This window comes from Sceloporus undulatus, chromosome 3 (assembly GCF_019175285.1).
Source record: "Sceloporus undulatus isolate JIND9_A2432 ecotype Alabama chromosome 3, SceUnd_v1.1, whole genome shotgun sequence".
NCBI classification, from domain to species: Eukaryota; Metazoa; Chordata; class Lepidosauria; order Squamata; family Phrynosomatidae; genus Sceloporus; species Sceloporus undulatus.
In genome coordinates this window covers 173,876,114-173,897,203 of record NC_056524.1, presented here as the reverse complement: position 1 = coordinate 173,897,203, position 21,090 = coordinate 173,876,114, and the positions used below count along the sequence as shown (strand labels likewise).

The window sequence follows — 21,090 nt, the reverse complement described above, 5'->3', positions numbered from 1 at the left end:
GGGAGGTGATGATTTGAGAGTGTGGGATGTGGGGTTTGCCTTTTGCAAGTCTGGCCTGGATGTGATTGTGGGCCATAGATGTGTGCCCATGGGGTTGTTTGTTTGTAAATTTGGGGTTCCTGTGGTTTGTGGGAGTGATGTTTGGAGGGTGGGATGTGGGGTTTTGCCTTTGCAAGTCTGGCTGGATTTGTGTGGGCCATTTGAGTGTGGGCCCATGGGGTTGGTTTTTTTTAAATTTGGGGTTCCTTGGTGTTGGGAGTGATGATTTGAGAGTGTGAGATGTGGGGTTTGCCTTTTGCAAGTCTGGGCCTGGATTTGGATGGTGGGCCATAGAGTTTTGGCCCATGGGGTTGGTTTTTTAAATTTGGGGTGTTCCTTTTGGTGATGGGAGTGATGATTTTGAGAGTGTGTGAGATTGTGGGTGGTGTGTTTGTTTGCAAGTCTGGCCTGGATTTGATTGTGGGCAGTGAGTGTGCCCATGGGGTTGTGTTTGTTTAATTGGGGTGTTTGGGGTGCTTTGGTGTGGGGAGTGATGAGTTTGAGAGTGTGGGATGTGGGATCTGAGTTTTGCAAGTGCTGGCCTGGATTTGATGTGGGCCTAGGTGTGGGCCCATGGGGTTGGGTTTTTAATTTGGGGTTCCTGTGGTGATGGGAGTGATGATTTGAGGGTGTGGGATGGTGGGGGTTTTTGCCTTTTGCATGTCTGGCCTGGAGTTGATGTGGGCCATAGAGTGTGGGCCCATTGGGGTGTGGTTTTTTAAATTGGGGGGTTCCTGGTGTGGAGTGGATTGATGGTTGAGGTGTGAGATTGGTTGGGGTTTGCCTTTTGCAGTCTGGCCTGGATTTTTGATTGTGGGCCATAGAGTTTGCCCATGGGGTTGGTTTTTAAATTTGGGGTTCCTTGGTGATGGGAGGTGATGGATTTGAGAGTGTGAGATTGTGGGGTGTGTGCCTTTTGCAAGTCTGGGCTGGATTTGATGTGGGCATAGAGTGGTGCCCATGGGGTTGGTGTTTTTTAATTTGGGGTGCTGTTTGGTTGATGGGAGTGATGATTTGAGGTGTGTGGATGTGGGATCTGAGTTTTGCAAGTCTGGCGCTGGGATTTGTGTGGGCCATAGATTTGTGGTGCCCATGGGGTTGGTTTTTTAATTTGGGGGTTCCTGGTTGATGGGTATTGTGATGGATTTGAGAGTGTGGGATGTGGGGTTTGCCTTTTGCAGTCTGGCTGGATTTGATGTGGGCCATGAGGTTTGCCATGGGGTTGTTTGTTTAAATTTGGGGGTGCTTGTGGTGATGGGAGTGTGATTTGAGGGGTGTGGGATGTGGGGGTTTGCCTTTTGCAAGTCTGGCCTGGATTTGATGTGGGCCATGAGTGTGCCATGGGGTTGGTTTTTTAGATTTGTTGGGGTTGCTTGGGTGATGGGGGTGATGATGTTGGAGTGTGGGATGTGGGATCTGAGTTTTTGCAAGTTCTGGCTGTGATTGTGATGTGGGCCTAGAGTTTGCCCATGGGTTTGGTGTTTTAATTTGGGGTTCCTTGGTGATGGGAGTGATGATTGTTGAGGTGTGAGATGTGGGGTGTTGCTTTTGCAAGTCTTGGCCTGGATTTGATGTGGGCCATAGGTGTGCCCATGGGGTTGGTTTTTTAAATTTGGGGTGCTTTTGGTGGTGGGAGTGATGATTGGAGAGTGTGGGATGTGGGATCTGAGTTTTTGCAAGTCTGGGCCTGGATTGTGTGGGGGCCATAGAGTTTGCCCATGGGGTTGGTTTTTTAAATTTGGTGGTGTTCCTTGGTGATGGGAGTGTAAGGATTTTGAGAGTGTGAGATGTGGTGGGGTTTGCCTTTTGCAAGTCTGGCCTGGATTTGATGTGGGCATAGAGTGTGCCTGGGGTTTGGTTTTTTAAATTTGGTGTGTGCTTTGGTTGTGGGAGTGATGATTGTGTTGATGTGGGCCATGGTGTGCTTGGTCATGGGTGTGGATTGTTGGAGAGCTCATTCCTCCGTGCCTGACTCTGAGATGCCAGGACCAGATGCCAAGACCAGAAAGGTAAGAAAAAACTTTTTTTCTTTATCCTTTTTAGAAACTTTAGAATGGTACCTTTTTTTTTTTTTTTGGGGCCAGTGCATGTGTTAAGCTGAATTAGTGCCTGATGGCAACTTTTGTGATTACATTGTATTGTAGGGTACTTAGCTTAAAAGGCCTCTATTGTGGCGTTTTGTTTTGGGACTTGCAGGTTCAGTCTGGGTCATGGAACGAGTGTTATTTTCAATGGGAAGGCTTCGGGTTTTAGAAATTTGTGCGGCTTGTACGAAAAATAGCGGACGGATTAATTTCGTAACCCGGTGGGTACCGTGTATTGCTGTGATTACGGTTATAAGGGAGACTCAAACTGTACTGGATTTTCCCCCCTCAGGTTTATTTTCATAATAACCTTTTCCCTCACACTATTTTTTTGAAACTCTGGATTTCAGTCTCTTCTAGATTGTTTCCTTCTGTACTCAAGCTTGTTACATTTCCTGTTTTGATAAATTGTACAGCAGAGAAATTAGGACAGAATATCTCTGTCAATTTTGCTTGAAGATACCCCAGATACAACTCGTAATTAAGTACATATCTTAACTATTGGTACATATCGAGCCTTGAACTTTAAGGTGGAGTGGCTTCTCATCATTATGCTCTGGATCTCCATGCATTTTCCCTTGGTGGTGTTCCTCACCTACTGCTTTCCCACTTCGTATGAATTACGAACCCAGTTGCTCATTCACTCCTTTTTACCTGGGTTTCCTTTGTCCTGTATCTGACCCTTTTTTTTATTGTGAGCCAGAACTCCATGTTGTATTGTGCTGCTGCGGTGCTCCCTCCTTAAGGGCACCCCCTTGACAGAAATGGCTTGGGTGCCTCAGCACTATATTGGGAGTCCTTTTATTCCATTTGGTTCCATTATAGAAAGAAGGGCAGCTGGCGTAGGAACATCTAGTGTGAGGCCACCAGACCTTCCACATTCATGTTTCATCGAAGCTATGAGTTTTTAAAGCTACAGGATGTTTTGAACCACAAAAACAGCTGGCTTTCCAACAAGGTAGCATAGTTCACCTATGTTTCAAAGAACCAGAAAGTTTTGTTTACACATGGTTTGAGAGAGGGTTTAGCATTTAATAAGGACTTAAGGCCTGTTACAGACTGGCCAAAATAAGGCTGCTTGGGGTGTTCTTTGGAGGGTATGTATTTAAATGATTCTGGGGTCTAAGATGTCCGGAGGTCGCGCCAAAGGACACTCCATGTCCTAGCACCGGAGTGCAGGCTTTTGGGTGCAGCTTCTTGGATTTTGGATGGCTTATCATTTAATAGCATATTCCAAGAGCCTGAAGAGCGCTTTATTCTGGCAGTCTGTAACATGGCCTAGTATTGTACAAAACCTCACAACAAATGCCAAAAGCAAAAATGTACCTTGAATGTAAAACAAAAAGTAACACACTGCAACCTGCAGTGTTTTGAGGCACCAGACTATGACTCTGGGACCAGTTTGAATCCCCTCAGTCATTAGAAATCTAATGGGTTGTCCTTAGGCAGTCACATACTCTCAGCCTCAGCCAAAAGCAAGACAACCCCCTCTGGGAACAAATCGTGGCTATGAACACCCCAGGTTTGTATAAGTTGTAAATACTTGAAGTCCACACGAGCAACATTTGTCAAAGGTAATAGAGTGTTGATATCTGTCAGGCAGAGCAGTAGTTTGATGCTGTTTCCCACTAACATAATTAACTTTCCTCAGATATATTGATGTGTTACATGTTTAAGTTGTCCTAACTGACCTTACACTTGACTATTAGTCGAGTACAGTTGAGGTCAAATTTTGGAGTGGGCCAAAAGTTGTGCATTTTTTATATGATCCGTTAGATATGGTCAAGGGTTCAGACTGTAAGGAGGCAGCCCAGTGTGGGGAGAGGCTATGGGGTGACTGGTCGTCCTGTCCTAGTTCGCTCCCCAGCTTTGGGGTTTCCCCCAAAGGGCCTGGCTGGGGGGACAGAAGTACCATATTGGTCCAGTGTATAGGTTGTTAACCGGTTTTTTGGGCTCAATTTTTTGCAAAATTTCTGTGCCTTATACACAGTTATACGGTGTCAGCTCTTCTGGGGTTTGTAGTACCGTTATTCAGAATTTCCTCTTTTTTAAAACAACTGAGGAAGTAGCATTAAAAAACTACTTTTGATAGTGGCAAAGTCAGTTAAATCTGTTGGGCTCATTGTAGAACACCATTGCTTTTGGACATGTGTGAAATGACAAAAACTTGTTTTCGTCGGTTTTGTTAATAAAAACAGTTGCAGGCATAAAATACTGGAAGGCTTGATGGTTATTCCTACCAACTGATAAGAGGCTTGGTAAGGCATGCCGAAAGGCTTGATGTCAAAGACTGTGTGAATTGAGTCAAGATTCCGTTTGGATGATTACCAGCCTGTGACCAGTTTGGTATGCACCATTGCGTTTTACATCTTTACCATCTTTTTCAACTGGCACTGAAGGAGCAACTGCTCTGGGAGAAGGGGAAGGAGAATAGCGTTTCCCTTTCACTTCTAGACAGGAATTTTGCAGCGATTTATCCGTGAGAGGTACTCCTGACAGTCAAAAGGTAGACAATGGGGTTCACCTGGTGCTGGTGAGATACATTCTTTGCAGACACAGGTTTCAGTTTGCGTGTTCTCTTCCTGGATTGTCGTTCCTGGGAGACTGGGTGCTCGGCTTCTATGATGGCCAAGAGTGTGTTTGTGTTAAGTTAGCAACAACTGGCACTCATTTCTGTTTGAATATCTGATCTGGCCAGGTGACACTGCCTAATAGCCACCTTAACATTATTGTAAGAAGATCTTTATGAGGCTATCTGTTCAAAGTTGCTTCAGAAACTTTAATGTGGCACAAAGAGCAGCAGACAGACTTTTTACTGGGACTGGTTAAATGAAGCACCCACTGCCTCTGTTACATCATTCTTACTGGCTACCTGTTTGGGTTTCTGGACACAATTCTAAGTGCTGGTTATGAGTTTACATTAAGCCCTATACGTACAGCTCAGGTCCTGGCTGGCTTGAAGTGATTATCGCTTTTCTATAAGAACCTGCTGGAGTTTCTAGAGAAATTTGTGAGGCCTTCTCTTGGCTCCACCACCCTCACAAACACACAGAATCGGGGAAGGGTCATACACTTTTGGTAAGACACGCTCAAGGGCCATCCGTCCAAATGCAACCATGCAAGATACCAGTCAAAGCACTCCAACGATGGCCATCCAGCCTCTGCTTAAAACACTTTCAAAGAAGGAGACTGCCACCACACTTTGGCAGTAGTGTTCAGTATATTCTATGTTTGAACAGTCTCCTCATGAGGGAAGTTTCTCCTAATGTTTAGGTGGGAATCCCTTGTCCTGTAGTTTGCACCTATTGCTCCATGACCTAGTTTTCTGAAACAGCAGAAAACATGGCTTGCTCCATCCTGCATAGGACATCCCTTCAAGATATGGGAACAGGGGTGTGCTCTTAACCTGTCTCTTCTCCAGGCTAAACAAACCGCTCCTCACTCCTCATAGGACATAGTTACCGAGGACCTTTTGCCTTTTTGGTTGCCCTCCTCTGGGATGCATTCCACTTATCAATATGCTTTCTTGAATTGTTGGTGCCGAACTGGACACAGTATTCCAGTGAAGTCTGGACCAAGCAGATAAAGGTACTATGATTGCTTTTTTTGAATCTAGGACTTTATACTCCTTTTGACGCAGGCTAGGAATCAGCAGCTGGGCTTTTTGGTAGCTGCCACATCACACTGCTGACTCTGGTCAGGTCTTGTGGACCTGAGACTCCTGATCCTTTTGGGCACATGTTGTTATCGGGGGCAAGCCAGGCATCACATTTGTAGTTGGGAACACAGCTTGGGCTGAGGAACGGGGTTCCCAGGTGCTGGTAACTTCCCTTGGCTAGATGGGGGGGTTCCTTTGGGCTATTGCGCTCGCTTTGGGATGCGCAGTTGGGAGCTGGCACTATTTTGGGGGGAATGGGATGGATGTTTTTGGGGGAAATGAGTTTTGGGATTTTATTGGGGAGATGAGAGTAAGGAAACACATAGCCAATGAATGGTTTGTTGTGGGGTGAACTGTATGGCATGTTGTGTGTAGTTTGTCTGGTGGGTTTTTGGGGGCTGATGTGCCAGTTAGGAAGAATTTATGTCCTGGACGTGTTCCCAGCATCTTTGGCTGGCTCTTGCAGAGAAAGATGCCAGCCAAAGATGCTGGGTGAAACTCAGGAATAAGTCTTCTAGGATGGCACATGGCCCCAAACCCACAGAAACGACAAAAAATGAGACAGGTTTAAAACAACAAAATTATGGGATTTGTTGTTTTAGGGCTTAGCTAGAAATTAAACTAGGTTAAAACATATCCATTAAAAATAGTGCAGCTCACATGCTGAGAAGAGGATGATAAAAGGAACCATCGAGGAAGGGAGTTACAGAGCCTGGGAACTGTTCCTCAGAAGCGTGTTCCACTAATGTGATGCCTGCTTGATAACAGACTGTGAAAAGGAATCTAGGAGTCTCAGTGGTCCACAAGCTGACAGGAGTCAGCAGGGTGATGTGGCAGCTAAAAGCCAGTGGTGATTCGAGCCTGCGTCAAAAGGAGTATAAGGTCTAGATTAAAGAAAGCAAAGTATACTTTATTCTGACTTTGGTCAGACTCACTTGGAAATACTGTGTCCAGTTGTCTGGTCACCACATTCAAGAAAGAGATTGATAAGTTGGAATGCATCCAGAGGAGGCAACCAGAAAATGGCAAAGGATATGGTACTATGTCCTATGAGGATGAGTGAGCTGGTTTGGGTTAGCCTGGAGAAGAGAAGGGTAAGAGATAATACCCCCTGTTTCCGTAGTTGAGGGATTCCGATTGAGGATGGAGCAGCATGTTTGGCTGCTGTTTCAGAACTAGGTCATGGAGCATAGGTGCAAACTACAGGAAAAGGGATTCCACCTAAACAGTAGGAGAAACTTCCTATGGTAGGAGCGGTTCAACAATAGAATATACTGCCGTGAAGTGTGGTGGAGTCTCCTTTCTTTGAAAGTGTTTTAAGCAGAGCTGGATGGCCAGCTTTGTGAGTGCTTTGACTGTGTATTCGTGCTGGTTGGATTTTGACTGGATGGCCCTTGAGGTGTCTTCCAGTGTATGACTTCCTGATTCGGTGTGTTTGGTGAGGGTGTGGAGCCAAGAGAAGGCCTTCACAGAAGTTCTTAGAACTCCAGCCCAAGGTTCTTATGAAAAGGCGATATCCTTCAGCCAGCCAGGACCTGAGCTGTACTGTATAGTGCCGTTGTAAATCATACCAGCACTTAGAATTGTGTTCCAAAACAAACAGGTAGCCAGTGAAGAATGATGTAACAGAGGAGTTGGGTGCTTCATTTACCAGTCCCAGTAAAAGTCGTTCGCTGCTCTTTGTGCCAGGTAAAAAGGTTCTGAGCACGTTTGAAAGATAGCCTCAGAAAGATTCTTCTTACAATATGTTTTAAAAGGTGTGATTTAGCATGTGTTCACCTGGGCCGAATCAATATTGCCAGAATGAGTGCAGTTGTGTTGTAACTTTAACTACAAACACACTCCTTGGCAATCATAAAGCCGAGCACCCAGTCTCCAGGAAGAAATCCAGGAAGACACGCAAACTGAACCTGTGTCTGCAAGGAGTGTAGCTTCACATAGCCACAGTTGAACCCCATTGTCCCTACTGTTGACTGTCAGGAGTACCTTCATCTGGATAAATGCTGAAAATGCTGTCTAGAGTGAAAGGGAAACGATATGCTCTTCCCTTCTCCAGATGCATTGCTCCTATTTTTTGGTTTAGTGCAGTTTGAAATAGGGTAAGATGGTAAAAAGCAATGGTGCTACCAACTGGTCATCAGGCGTGGTAATCACCAAAAGGAATCTTGACTTTCACCAGTCTTGACATCAAGCCTTGCGATGCTTACCAAGCTCTTATCATTGGTAGGATAATAACCATATGCTTCAGTATTTTACGCTGCACGGTTTTATTAACAAAAATCTGAAAACATGTGTTTTATTTTCCACAATGTCAAAGGCAGATGGTGTTTATAATGAGCCCAAAGGAGTTAAGCTGACTTTGGCACTATCAAAGTTTAGTTTTTTTTAATGGCTACGTCCTTGGTGTTTTTTAAAAAGAGGAAATTCTTGAATACGGTACTTAAACCCAAGAAGAGCTGACACCGTATATACTTGTGTATAAAGGCAAAAATTTTGGTCAAAAAATTGAGCCAAAAAACCTGGGGTTAACCTATACACTGGACAATATGGTACGTTGTCCCAGCCGGCCTCGTTGGTGGGGAAACCCAGCTGGGGAGTCGACCTAGGAAGGACGACCAGTCACCCCATAGCCCTCTCCCAACTGGGGCCTGCCTCCTTAAGTCTGACCCTTGACAATATCTACGGATCATATAAAATGCACAATTTTGCCCCAAAATGTGACCTCAACTTGTACTCGACGTATACAAGTGTATAGGTAGTTAGGACAACTTAACATGTAAACATCAATATATCTTTGAGGGATGTTTAAATTATGTTATGGGAAAACAGCATCAACTAATGCGCTGGCCTGACAGTATCAAACTCGATTACCTGTTTTACAAATGTTTGCTGTGTGCCCTATCAAGTTATTTACAACTTGATGACAACCGGGTGTTATTTAGCAAGATTTGTTTCAGAGGGGGGGTTGTCGTTGCTTTTGGCTGAGGCTGAGAGTATGTGGACTTCCTAAGGACAACCCATAGATTTCTATAACTGAGTGGGATTCAAATGGTCTCCCAGAGTCCATAGTCCCATGGTGCTCAAAACACTGCAGGTTGCAGTGTTTTTGTTTCGTTGTTGTTTTAATTTCAAGGTTAATTTTTTGCTTTTGCTTTGTTGTTGAGGTTTGTGAATACTAAGCTGTGACAGACTGCCAGAATAAAGCTGCTTGAGGTCTCTTTGAGTATGCTATTAAATGATGAATGCAGCCTAAGATCAAGAACTGCCAAGCGCCACTCCGGTGGCGTAGGAAAATGGAGTGGTGGCTTTGGCGCGACCTCCGGACATCTTAGGACCCGATGAATCATTTAATGCATACCTCCAAAGACACACGAAGCAGCCTTATTTTTTGGCAGTCTGTAACAGCCTTAGTCTTATTAATGCTACCCTCTCTAAACCATGGTGTAAACTATAAACTTTTTCTGGTTCTTTTGGACATGGTGACTATGCTACGTTGGTGGAAAGCTCAGCTGTTGTTGTGGGTTCAAAAATCCTGTGAGTTTATAAACTCATGGCTCGATAAAACTGAATGTGGAGGTCCTGGGTGGCCTGCAACGAGAATGTTCCTGCAGCTGCCCTTCTTTTCTATGATGGAACAATGGAATAATATGGACTACCTAATATAGTGGGCTGAGGAACAAGCCATTTCTGGTTCAGGGTGCCCTTAAGGAGGGAAGCCAGCAGGCAATACAAATGGAGTTCGGTGCGCAAAAGGAAAATAGGGTCAGATAAGACAAGGAACCAGGTAAAGGATTGAATGAGCAACTGTGTTTCGTAAATTCATACGAAGTGGGAAAGGAGTAGGTGAGGAACACCACCAGGGAAATTGCATGGAGATTCAGAGATAATTGATGAAAGCCACTCCACCTTAAGTTTTCAGCTCTGATATGTACCATAGTGAAGATAGGTATCTTAATTAAAGAGTTGGTATCTGGGTGTATCTTCAGAATAATTGACAGAGATATTTGCCCTAATTTCTCTGCTGTACAGTATGGATCAAAAAGGAAATGTACAGCTTGATGTAAGAAGGAAAAATGCGAGAGATGAATGAATCCAGAGTTTTTCAAAAAATAGGGTGAGGGACAAGGTTATAAGGAAAATAAAGCCGACACCTGAGGGGGGAAAAATCCAGTAACAGTTTGAGTCTCCCTTATACTGTAATCCAGAATACACTGGTACCCCACCCCCCGGGTTACGAATAATTCGTTTCCAGCTAGTTTTTTTCGTAAGCCAAATTTCGTAACCCGAAGCGCTTTTTCCCAGTGAAAATAACTAATGCGTTCCAGGACCGGCAACGGAACATGCAATCAAAACAAGGCACAATAGAGGCCCCCCCCCCCTTTTAAGCTAAGTACCTACAATAACAATGTAATAAAAGTGGCTCAGGGGGCCTAATTAGCTTAAAATGACTGGCAGGTCCATTCTAAAGTTCTAAAGATAAAGAAAAAAAGTTGTTTCTTACCTTTGCTGGTCTTGGCGACTGGTCCTGGCAGGCTCAAGAGTCCAGCAGGAGGATGAGCTCTCAAATAATCACACCCATGCCAAGTCACACGCTATGGCCCTTCCCCCCCCCCCCCCCGTTTTCTTGTTCTTACTTTACAAGGCTCTTTCCTATAGTTTCTTGTCTATTACTAATGTCAAGGATAATGTTTTTTCTGACCATTTGGAGGAAAAATTCATATAGCCTACTTCACTGTAAGTGAAGCATGGTTCACATCTCCCTATTCTGAATGCTTCAGGCTTGTAAACTTAGGGGCCAATTCATATCACTGCCTATGGGCCTTTCAGGAGATTATCATTCTGGAGCAGAATGATTAAATGCATATGTGAACAGGCTTTCTTACTGATTTAATGCATATGCGAACAGCCATATGTATGCAGACCTATGTGGATGGATTTTTTTGGTCTCCTTGCTAAACTGGTGTAATATTTGTGTAATAGGTAACTTTTGGAAAATCCAGTATTTCCCTGAAATGATGTAAGAACTAAAGCTCAGTGTGTTTCCTGGACTGAGGTCCAAAACACGCTGCAGAAATAATCCAGTTTGAGACCACTTTAACTGCCCTGACTCAGTGCTAGGGAATCCTGGGAATTGTAGTTTGTTGTGGCACCAGAGCTCTCTGACAAGGAAGTCTAAATGTCTCACAAAACTACCATTCCCAGGATTCCCTAGCATTGAGCCAGGGTAGTCAAAGCACTCTCAAACTGGATTATTTCTCCAGTGTGTTTTGGACCTGAGTGTGCTACCTTCAGTTAAAAAGTGAAAATAGCCATGTCAGCCCCCAGCCTCCAAGACTATGGATGAGACAGTATCCAGACATGTTCCCCTTAAAACAGGGTGGAGAACCATTTTAAAGTGAGGTGGGCCAGATCCCAGAACTGTCCATGGATCAGATGACACAACTGGCTTTCAAGGTGAAGTGCTGAATGTGAAAGCTCCAGCCATCATTTCAGCCAGTAAGCCAGCCCCAGCCACCTCCTGGGAATCTCATAAGTGGAGGGAGTGGAGCCAGGCACACTCAGACAGTGCTTCATGAGATCTCTGAGGTTAGAACTTCATTGGCTTCCAAACTGCTGGCTGAATTCTGTTCTCTATTCCCCTTCCCTCTCCCCCACCTACATTCCTAATTGGGAGGGAGGCTGGGGCAAATTTTCATGTTATTCTAAATCTCTTATTGGTGATAACATTTGGATCCCCCCTTCTTATCTGGCTCACTTTCCCAATTAGTTAAGTGACTAGGGCCCTGTCCCTCATATCTTGGTATCTAATTTGCATATTATGCAAATTTTTAGAATTATGCATATTATTAATTTGCATTCTGATTCTGCCCCGCACACTTAGAATAACTGGGAAGAACGTGTTAGAACATCAGTCAACCAGGCTCACATCCACCTCCCAGAGAGCCTTCACAGTAGCTGCTCCGAAATTGTGGAACAGTCTCCTGGAAGAGATCCGTCTCATTACCTCCTTGGAGCCATTTAAGATCTCTTCTGGCAAGCTTACTCACCTGACCTTGTGTAAGAAACACCTCCAGACCATTGTACGAATTTGCTGCATTTCCACTTGATGATGAGTTAGTTTTAAGAATAATTGTATTATTTTTATTGTTTTTTATGCATTTTATTATTGATGTATAGGTTTTAATGGAATGCAATCCCACCTCGATCCATCTGGAAGAGGCAGAAAAATATAAATAAAAATTATTATTATTATTATTATTATTATTATTATTATTAAATTCAACACATTAACCATTGCACTTTTTCTATCATTATGTTTCAGCCTCAGTACCAGAACCAAGCTAAGAGCTCTTCCCCCGCTTCTCACCCCCCCAGCTGGTGTGAAGAGAGGGAGGCTTCCAAGCAGCCTCAGAGAATAAAGGGACTCCCCTTACTCTCCCAAGGCTGTTTGGAACCAAAGTTGCACCATACTGCCTAGCCCTAGGCTCAAGCCACCAACACAATCACCACACAACACAAGGCTGTCTCTGCTTGTCTCTTTTCCTTTCCTATCTTCTTGGTCTGTTGGGGGAAGCAGGGAAGGAATGGAAGAATACAGTGGCAACACTACACTTGTGCAGTAGCGACTGTATCTCCCAGGGTTGGATGAGGCTCCTGTCAGTCAGACGTTTTGCATGGTTTCATCACCACTGCCACATTTTAATCTATCCATCAGATTAAAATGCAACACAGGAGAAATCCAGGACTTGCTGCTTCAACTGGCCTAGCCAACCGGGACATTTTTTAGCCTCTTCAGTCTGGGATTTCCCAGATTTTCCAGGACAAGTGACAACCCTCCACCCAGCTGTGTAACAGCAGGTGAACAGCTGCCTGGGATAAGAACAGAGGACCTGGGGTAACAGGGAGGTTGGAGTAGTTCCAGGGCCAGGATACTCCTGGCTGCACCTGGTGTATCCTGGCCAGTGCAGACAGAACCCAAGTGTATGTGAAATATGTAATTTCCAAAAAGTGATTGGAGATAACACAGGGATTTGACCTTGCCCTGTCCACCTCCCTAACTGGAAAGAGACATAAATATTTCTGTCTGCAGAATTGCGATGCTCAGAATACATTTCTTTTTCTGTTTTATTGTAATGTTTACAGTCTCTCTTACTTTCAAACTAAGACAATGGTCTGCTTTTCATACACTGCCAGAGTCGGAGAGATACGAGATTTCTTAGCATTCAGCAGCTTGTAGCTCCACTTACAACAAAAAAATTGAAGACAAAACCTCTAAAACCATTTAAAAGTTAAACTGAATTAAATTTTTGATTGCTATCTGAAGTACCCATGCTTTTAAATGAAATAAAAGAAACATTCTAATTTTATGAGTCTAATTTTATGAGTAAACCAAGTTATACATAATACATTTTATGGTCTGAAAGTAACTTTTTATCTACAAAGTGTAGAAAAACATTTTTAAAATATCTCTCACAGATCTGTTCTCTCCCCCTCTCCCCACCTGAAAAAAACATGAGGGGAAATCATTCTTTCCTGTGGCTTAAACATTTCTGGACACTCCATTTGTGGGAGAGGCATATGTGGAAGCACAAGTAAACACGTGCTCAGAATTTGTGATGAACCAAAGTTCCAGAAATATATGTGACCACTGATTGTGAACTAAATGTGAAATTTTGTCTTTATAGAAAAATTCTGATAAATTCTGATAATTAAATCCTTTTCCTTTAGCATTTAATCTTGGCACGGCTAAAGTATTCTAAAAAGATTCTCTGTGCTCCTTTCATTTACTGAAGAACTACAAGTACTTTGAGTACAATATTTGGCACATAGTTCTGGGAAAATGTTGATAATCTAGGACATGTTTAGTTAATACTGGTGTTTCATGGAACAAACACTCTATATGGCACATGCTGCTTATTAAAGCTCTTACAAGGCCAATTTCCTTGACTGTAATCCAAAGGTACTATTTACAGATATGAACAAAACGTGTTCTACAGGTGGTGTTTTTGTATACTAATGATTCTGTTGTTTTTGTGTGCCTTCAAGTTGATCCAACTTATGGTGACCCCAATCTGATTTTGGCAATATTTGTTTGAGGGTGGGGGGTTGCCATTGCCTTCTTCTGAGACTGAGAAAGTGTGTCATGCCCAAGGTTAACCAGTGTGTTTCCATGGCCGAGTGGTGATTTGAACCCTGAACTCCAGCATCATAGTCCAATACTCAAACCATTACACTCTTACTTACATATCTCTCTCTCCACTGTTTGCATTGCCCATATCTATATCATTTCCAAATGCTTTTAACTGGTTAAAATGTTCACATTCTAATATTTCAAATATTAAAATATTAATATTAACTTTATTTTTCTTCTCAGGTGTGTGTTAAGGTGAACGTGTAATAACTATGGGGCTTACAAAGTCCTGGTGTCTTCTAGTTCTTTGCATTCTGCTGCCCTCTTCTTATGCCTATACAGATTTCTTCACTTCAATTGGTAAGCAGTGATTTTGTGTAGACATGTTTAGAACATCTGAATAATTCAATCATCATAGAATCATAGAGTTGGAAGGGGCTGCAATGATAACAAAGAACACAACTGTATTATTTCTTCATTTACTTTATTTGTTTTTCTTCCAACATCTAGTGATGATAATAAATCTAAAACATAAACAGTGATAAAATCTAGATGCTCAGTCAAAAATCATTAGCATTTAATATAAAATACAGTTACAAAAAGATCTCAAGGGGAAATAAAATAGTAGTGGAAACCACTGAAATACTACCTGTTTGGGTGAATAATGGTGACTGTTTGTAAATGGAATATTGTTTGTGGATTATTGGCATACTTCAGTTAACAAAGGCCCTTTCTGTATGGGACAAATAAACCAGCCTCCCCTGGTCCTCTTGGTGGGGAGACTGGACGGTGCAGTGTCCAGTCTCTGAGTCTGGCCGTTCAACACCAAACTTGGGGTACATCCCTCTTACTCTGGATTTTAAACAGTTTCCAGTTGATCCAGAACTTCCCAGAAGATCCTGAGGTCTCTGTCTGATGCTGGGCAGCTGTCTGCATGAGTGTCTTGCTGTGCCGCCCAGTGAGTCTGCCGTTGCCACCAGTTACTTACAATGAGGTCAGAACAAAGCATCTGGCCATGTGTGAACAGCCATCCAGCATCAGATGGGAGGGCTAAGGTTACAGGGGGATGTCAGGGCAGCTCTGGTGCCCAGATACTCCAGGGGCAGTGCAGACAGCACCAAAGCCTCTGACAAACATGTTTCTTTTAACAAAATATTTCTATGCCTGCCCAGCCCCCTCTCCTCATCCTCTGTCTAGCTGGAATGAGACTGTCAGCTTATTAGTCAGCATCAAGTTCTAAACCTATTTCTGAGTGGTTACCCATAATGGATATGTCTACCCAGAAATCCATGGCAACCTTGATTTGGTATGTACAGGTATCACACTGGTACACTTTATTCTATCACTGTTGCTTGCAACAGTGGGAGAGGCTACACAAAATGTGTAGCTGTAGCCTTCTGTGTTTTGTTTCACTTCAAACAGACCAAAAAATTCCAACATTTATTCTTAGTTTGTTTCTGTGATTTGTTGGGAAACAAGCCAGAAAAGAGGAGCTGGCTGTGTTCACACAACACTTGTGTAAGCTTCTCCTGCTGCAAGAATGAGTGACATGCACCAGCATGCTTCTTATACATAACAAGGTAGAGTTCATGGCTTTTTGTGTTACATGAAATCACTCATTTTGTGCTTCAGAAGGCAAAACTACCAGAAATTCTTAATGCATTGTAAAATCACCTTGAAAATGTAATTTTTGGGAAAATACAAATTCTTAGGGGTAATTTAATCTCAAACCACTGCATCACGCTATCACCTTATGTGGAAAAATGAATGAATATTTATTTCAAACATCCACAATAGGGAGAAACCTTTGCCTGGCACCATTTTGCAAATCTTCAGGTGGGCAAAGTAACTATAAATGTTTTGTATATTTCCTTTTCTTGGTTTTCACACTTAACTTGATAAAACTATATAACAGTAGCCATAGGTGTAATGATTGCATTAAACTATTTTTAGGACACATGACCGACTTAATTAATACTGAAAAAGACCTGGTGACTTCACTGAAAGACTACATCAAAGCAGAAGAGAGCAAGCTGGAACAGATTAAGAAGTATGTAGTGGCTTGAATACTAATATTTTTACTGGTAACTCCACCCTAAGTGCATAAAAATTGCCTTTAGGCCATATGTAGCCTTTATGGAAGTAAGAATAAACTTGCTATTGCTGCAGAATATTGGCTGTAACAAGTCCAAAGTCAAATATGTACTGTGGATAATAAAAGATAAACATAAGCCTTACTATACTTTACTTCCACTCTAGTCTAAATAACTTCAGGCTATTATTTTAATAAATGTATTAACCAGAGGAACTGTGGAAGTCTACTTGTTGGGGCTTTTTGAGATTAATTTTTAGCATGAACAATCTGATTTATAATCAAACTAATATACAATCAAAGATAAAGAAATGGAAAGAAGAAAAAAAGATGCATGACTAATACACAGCAGAGCTCTGACCCACCTAATCCTGATTCCAGTGCAAAGAAAACAATATTATTTTATCATTACAGATCCAACTAAATAATTATACTAAAATTACTAATTAACCATAGCCACAGATTATTACATTGCTAGATTTCTTGTTGCTCAAAAAATCCATAAACAGTTTCCAGCCTTTCAAAGAAAGACTAATTGTTTTTAATGTGCTAAATTTTAAAACAATTCTACCATTTAAGAGCTTGAAATAATCCAAGCCAACCTTATCACTGTGTGAATGAGTCCACTGATAATAACTTATCTTGCTTTTTCTTTCTCCAGGTGGGCAGAGAAGTTGGATAAGCTGACAGACACTGCAACAAAGGACCCAGAAGGATTCTTGGGACATCCTGTGAATGCATTCAAGCTAATGAAGAGACTTAACACAGAGTGGAGTGAACTGGAGAATTTGGTGCTTAAGGATATGTCTGATGGTAGGTGTTTTTCTAGTCTACAAAAATGGCTGGGATATTGAAATCTAGTGCAGGGTAGTAGATAATAAAATGACCCATGAACCAGCAAATTACAAGAGTAGAGTAGAGTTGCAACACTGCACCAAATATACTTCTTGCAGATGTTGGAAGAAATGATGTTGAATCCACACATGATGCTTTAAAATCAAGGCATAGAGTTTGATTCTCTGAGTTCAGAAAATATATATTCTCATTAGGTAGCTGAAATAGATACTGATGAAGTAGAAAAATATATTTGGGAATGGTTAACACAAACTACATATATCAAAATACAATAACGCCCCAAAGCCACAAAACAGAAATATCTTTATTGAGCCAACCAAAAATGCACAAAGATGAAGTTCCACTGGCTTTTCAACAGGTAAAGGTGTTGAAAATTATACAGGAGAAGGAAAAAAATAAGAATGTTAGAGTTGCAAGCCTATATTTTGTCAACATCTTGACAAAATGTAGGCCAGTGACTGTGATGCATCATCATTTCCCTCCACCTTCTCCTGTATGGTTTTTAACATGTTTACCTGATGAAGAAGCCAGTGCAGTTTCAAAAGTTTGTATAATGTATTTTGTGCATTTTGGTTGGCCCAGTAAAGCTATGGCTCGTTTGTGGATTTTGGATATTACTGTATTTTGTTGTATAGTCAACATGGCTACTCCTGGATATGAAAACTCTATATAGGATACATTAACCCATTTTATTCTAGTAAACTAAAATCCTAGTTAGCATCCAGAGCAATAAGTAATGGAAACTGTAATACCCCAACAGGCTAATACTTTGCTGTGGGGTGAAGCAGACTGGCCAAAAGGAGTGTCCAAAGGCCGGTGGCAGCTGTGGCAACCTCATGGCCTGCTCTCAAAGCGAGTCACTTATGTGGCCCCAAACAGGCCATTGCTGTGGTCCTGAATGGGCCGCTGGCAGGACCAGCATTTTGCCGCTCCTTTTTGTGCTGGCTTTCCCCAGCTCAGCATGCTCTCTGTACTGCTTCTGGCTGCTTTGGGGAGGGGGGTGTCGTCTGAGACAGAAAATAAGGCCACAAACAAAAATAAACTAGTAGGACCCAAGAAGATAGTAGGTGGCAGACTGGCTGTAGTGGAATAGGATTGAAATTTGTGTAGATGAACTGAGAAATATAAATATATATTTTTTATCATTAGGGTTTATTTCCAACATGACTATTCAACGCCAATATTTCCCTAATGATGAAGATCAAACAGGTGCTGCCAAAGCTCTCTTACGGCTCCAGGATACATATAATTTAGATACAGATACCCTCTCTAGGGGAAATCTTCCAGGTAAGGATTTGAGAAAACTTGTAAGTATAAAGAGAACTCTTTTATGGAAAAAAAGCTACAGAAAGCCTATGTAGGTGAGTTTTTCTGAGCGAACGAGCTAGATCATGCATAAATGATTTGTTACTATGGGAACTAATCCTGTGCTCACATAGTCCACTTTCCTCCTTCCTTTTCCCATTGTATTCTACAATTTTTAGCATAAACTATAGCTTGCAGCTGCATTCAAACTGTCAGGCTATGGGTTTTTGCTTGTCTTCCAAATAGAAATGGCAAAGTAGCTCGAAACTGTGGTTTGTTATTCTTCTTAAGATGGCACGCACAAGTCATAGTTTTCGGGGGTTTGATACAATGTTAAAGTTTGCACTAAAGAAGGAGAAAGTAAGTGAAGATGAGTATAGTCGGCCCTCCACATTCACAGCTTTGACACTCGCAGCTTTGTTATTCACAAGGTCAAGGCCGCAAGTGCGGGCACTCCTCTTCCTCCTTCCTCCCGGCCTCTTCCCCTCGGAAAAAAGCCCAGGAGGGAGAAGCTGGGAAGGGTGCATGAACCAGGTCTGTCTGGGAAGTTGGTGATCTGGTCGGGAATGGGGAGATTAGCCTCCCTTCCCCATGACCTTTTCCCAGCTGGATTGCTGCCTGGGCAGCACAGGCAGCAGTCTGGTTGGTAAAGGGATAGGGAGCCAGTTAAAGGGAGGGTGGGGGGGGGGGGAGAGCATGCGCTTCGGCTCCTATTCGCTGCCCATCCCTCCCTTTAACTGGCTTCTGTGTTGAGGGGGTAGTTATTCACGGTTTTTCCACATTTGCAGGGGTCTTGTTTCTCTAACCCCTGCAAACATGGAGGGCCAACTGTGTCTGAGAGGAGAAGTTCGTTTTTGCTGCATCAGCTACAGTTTGATGTTGCATTTGAACAATATTTCTCCCTCCCTCTCTCTGTAATGTTGTAGTAGACTCCAAGTAAAAATCTGTATATTGGATGCAACATCTTTTTTTATTTAAATGTTTCTATGGGCCCATACAGACAAGTTAAAATAAAGCTGTTTTGGTTCACTTTGGAGGTATGCTGTTTAAATGAGACATGCAACTTAAGAGGCCAAAAGCTGTGCCAAAGCTGCGCTCCAGTGGTTTTGGCGCGACTTCTGGGCTCTTAGGACACATGCATCATTTAAACAGCATACCTCCAAAGGGACCCGAAGCAGCTTTATTTTGGCCTTTCTATACCGGTTCATCATTACGGAATGAGGAAAAACTAAGCAGTACAGATTTAGAAAAAATTCAGTATGTTTCTACAAATATGAACAATTATAAGGGGTTTCTTGTTTCCCATAGGAGTGAAGCACAAGACTTTTCTAACAGCTGAAGATTGTTTTGAGTTGGGCAAAATTGCTTACACTGAAGCAGATTACTACCACACTGAACTGTGGATGGAGCAAGCTCTGAAACAGCTTGATGATGGAGAGGTTTCATCTTCCATAGACAGAGTTTCTGTTCTAGACTACTTGAGTTATGCTGTTTACCAACAAGGGGATCTAGACAAAGCAATGATGCTTACAAAGCGGCTACTTGAGCTGGGTATGTTATTATCATGTATAATACCAGTATGTCACAATTTCAGATTTTTGTTCCAGACTATTTTCATCTGGCTTATTATGTTCAATTATTACTTTTACCAAAAAGCTAGGAATAATTATTTTGTGCTGCATAAAATCTTATCCTTTGCAGTGAAAATGCAGCACTGCTGGAGGTACCTGGGGTTCCAATTGTAAAGGATAAAATATCTTCTTAATACAAACTCAACTCAGATTTATCGTTTACTTTCAATGTAGCAGAAAGCATAGTTTCAGGTAGGAATTGGTAGACACAACACATCCCTCATTAGCTCCAAAATGGGTCAATTTTATTAACTTTTCTGGGCACTTGAAACAAATCCAGTTTTAAATGTGATCCATTAGCAATAGATGAGCCATATAGACCCTGATATATTGTTGGTAGCATATCGGGATACATAGCTTGTTTCATTAATAACATTTTACTGGAGTTTTGCCAGCATTGCTTTCTGTATTTAACCTTCCAATGGCTTCCTGCTATTTTGTCCATCTTTTTTGCTTTTACAAAGAATCCACCAAGGAAGAAAAAGCAGAATAATGCCTATTGATCAGATGCTTTTGGAAGCACCCATGATTGAGTTTGCAACAAGTCCTGGAGCAAAGGTGGCAATTGTGTGGCCCATGGACCAGATGTAACCATTTGGGAGATCTTTTGCAGCCCCCACTGATCCCTCCAATTCCCCTGTGTGTGTCTACTCCTGGCCTCGAGGCCTCCCTAGACTTCCTCCTCTTTCAGACTTTCAAAGCAGGAAAAGTGTGGCATGGTGTGCCCCTGGGAAGTACCACAGTGTGGTTTGAGTTCTAGGGAGCAGTGTCCAGAATCTAAAACCTGAGGTCCTACTGTACTAAGTCCTAAGGACTGTCATTGCTTCTCTTATGTTGCCTCAATGAGTGTGGAAAAGGAGAGGAAGAGAGGGAGACTTCAGAAGGCCAGTAGCAAAACATTGCCCCTTTCACATTCTATTCTGTTACATTTGTTGTTGTTGTTCCTTGGCTTCTATTGTGATCTGCATTGCTACTAAATGTTATAGCAGTGGTTTTCAAACCTTTTGCCCTTGTGACCTCCTTTACACCTACATGTGGATGTTGTGCGCTGCACTCAACATAATATATGAACAAAAATATTTTGTTTGTTTAATGTTCTTATTTACATTTGCACATTCATATTTTAGCATTTTATAAGGAAATAGCATTGTTCAAATTAGAACAGTTTTATTTTAGAAAATTGAATATTTAACTCAATATGTGTAAATTTTACACATTAAAAAATGGGAGGAGGAGGAGGAGAGATTAGGGCCTCAGTGTCTCATGCCTCCTTGAGCAACTCTTCTGCCCTCCCT

General features: G+C 42.3%; 1 protein-coding gene across 10 annotated transcripts in view; it reads left to right on the top strand.

Annotated features, from left to right (window-relative positions):
* The window catches only part of P4HA1 (prolyl 4-hydroxylase subunit alpha 1), a 62,970-nt gene that overhangs the window by 20,542 nt on the left and 21,338 nt on the right, over positions 1–21,090 (top strand). For 6 of the 10 annotated variants that reach the window (XM_042457542.1, XM_042457544.1, XM_042457536.1 and 3 more), the window contains exons 2-7: positions 11,663–11,838; positions 14,156–14,272; positions 15,866–15,962; positions 16,666–16,817; positions 18,009–18,146; positions 19,473–19,715. In XM_042457542.1, the coding sequence (XP_042313476.1) occupies positions 14,185–14,272; positions 15,866–15,962; positions 16,666–16,817; positions 18,009–18,146; positions 19,473–19,715 (718 nt within the window). In that variant the 5' untranslated portion in view covers positions 11,663–11,838; positions 14,156–14,184. Of the gene's footprint in view, positions 1–11,346; positions 11,368–11,662; positions 11,862–14,155; positions 14,273–15,865; positions 15,963–16,665; positions 16,818–18,008; positions 18,147–19,472; positions 19,716–21,090 lie in introns of those variants that run through there. The other 4 variants (XM_042457540.1, XM_042457538.1, XM_042457539.1 and 1 more) reach the window with 4 other exon arrangements.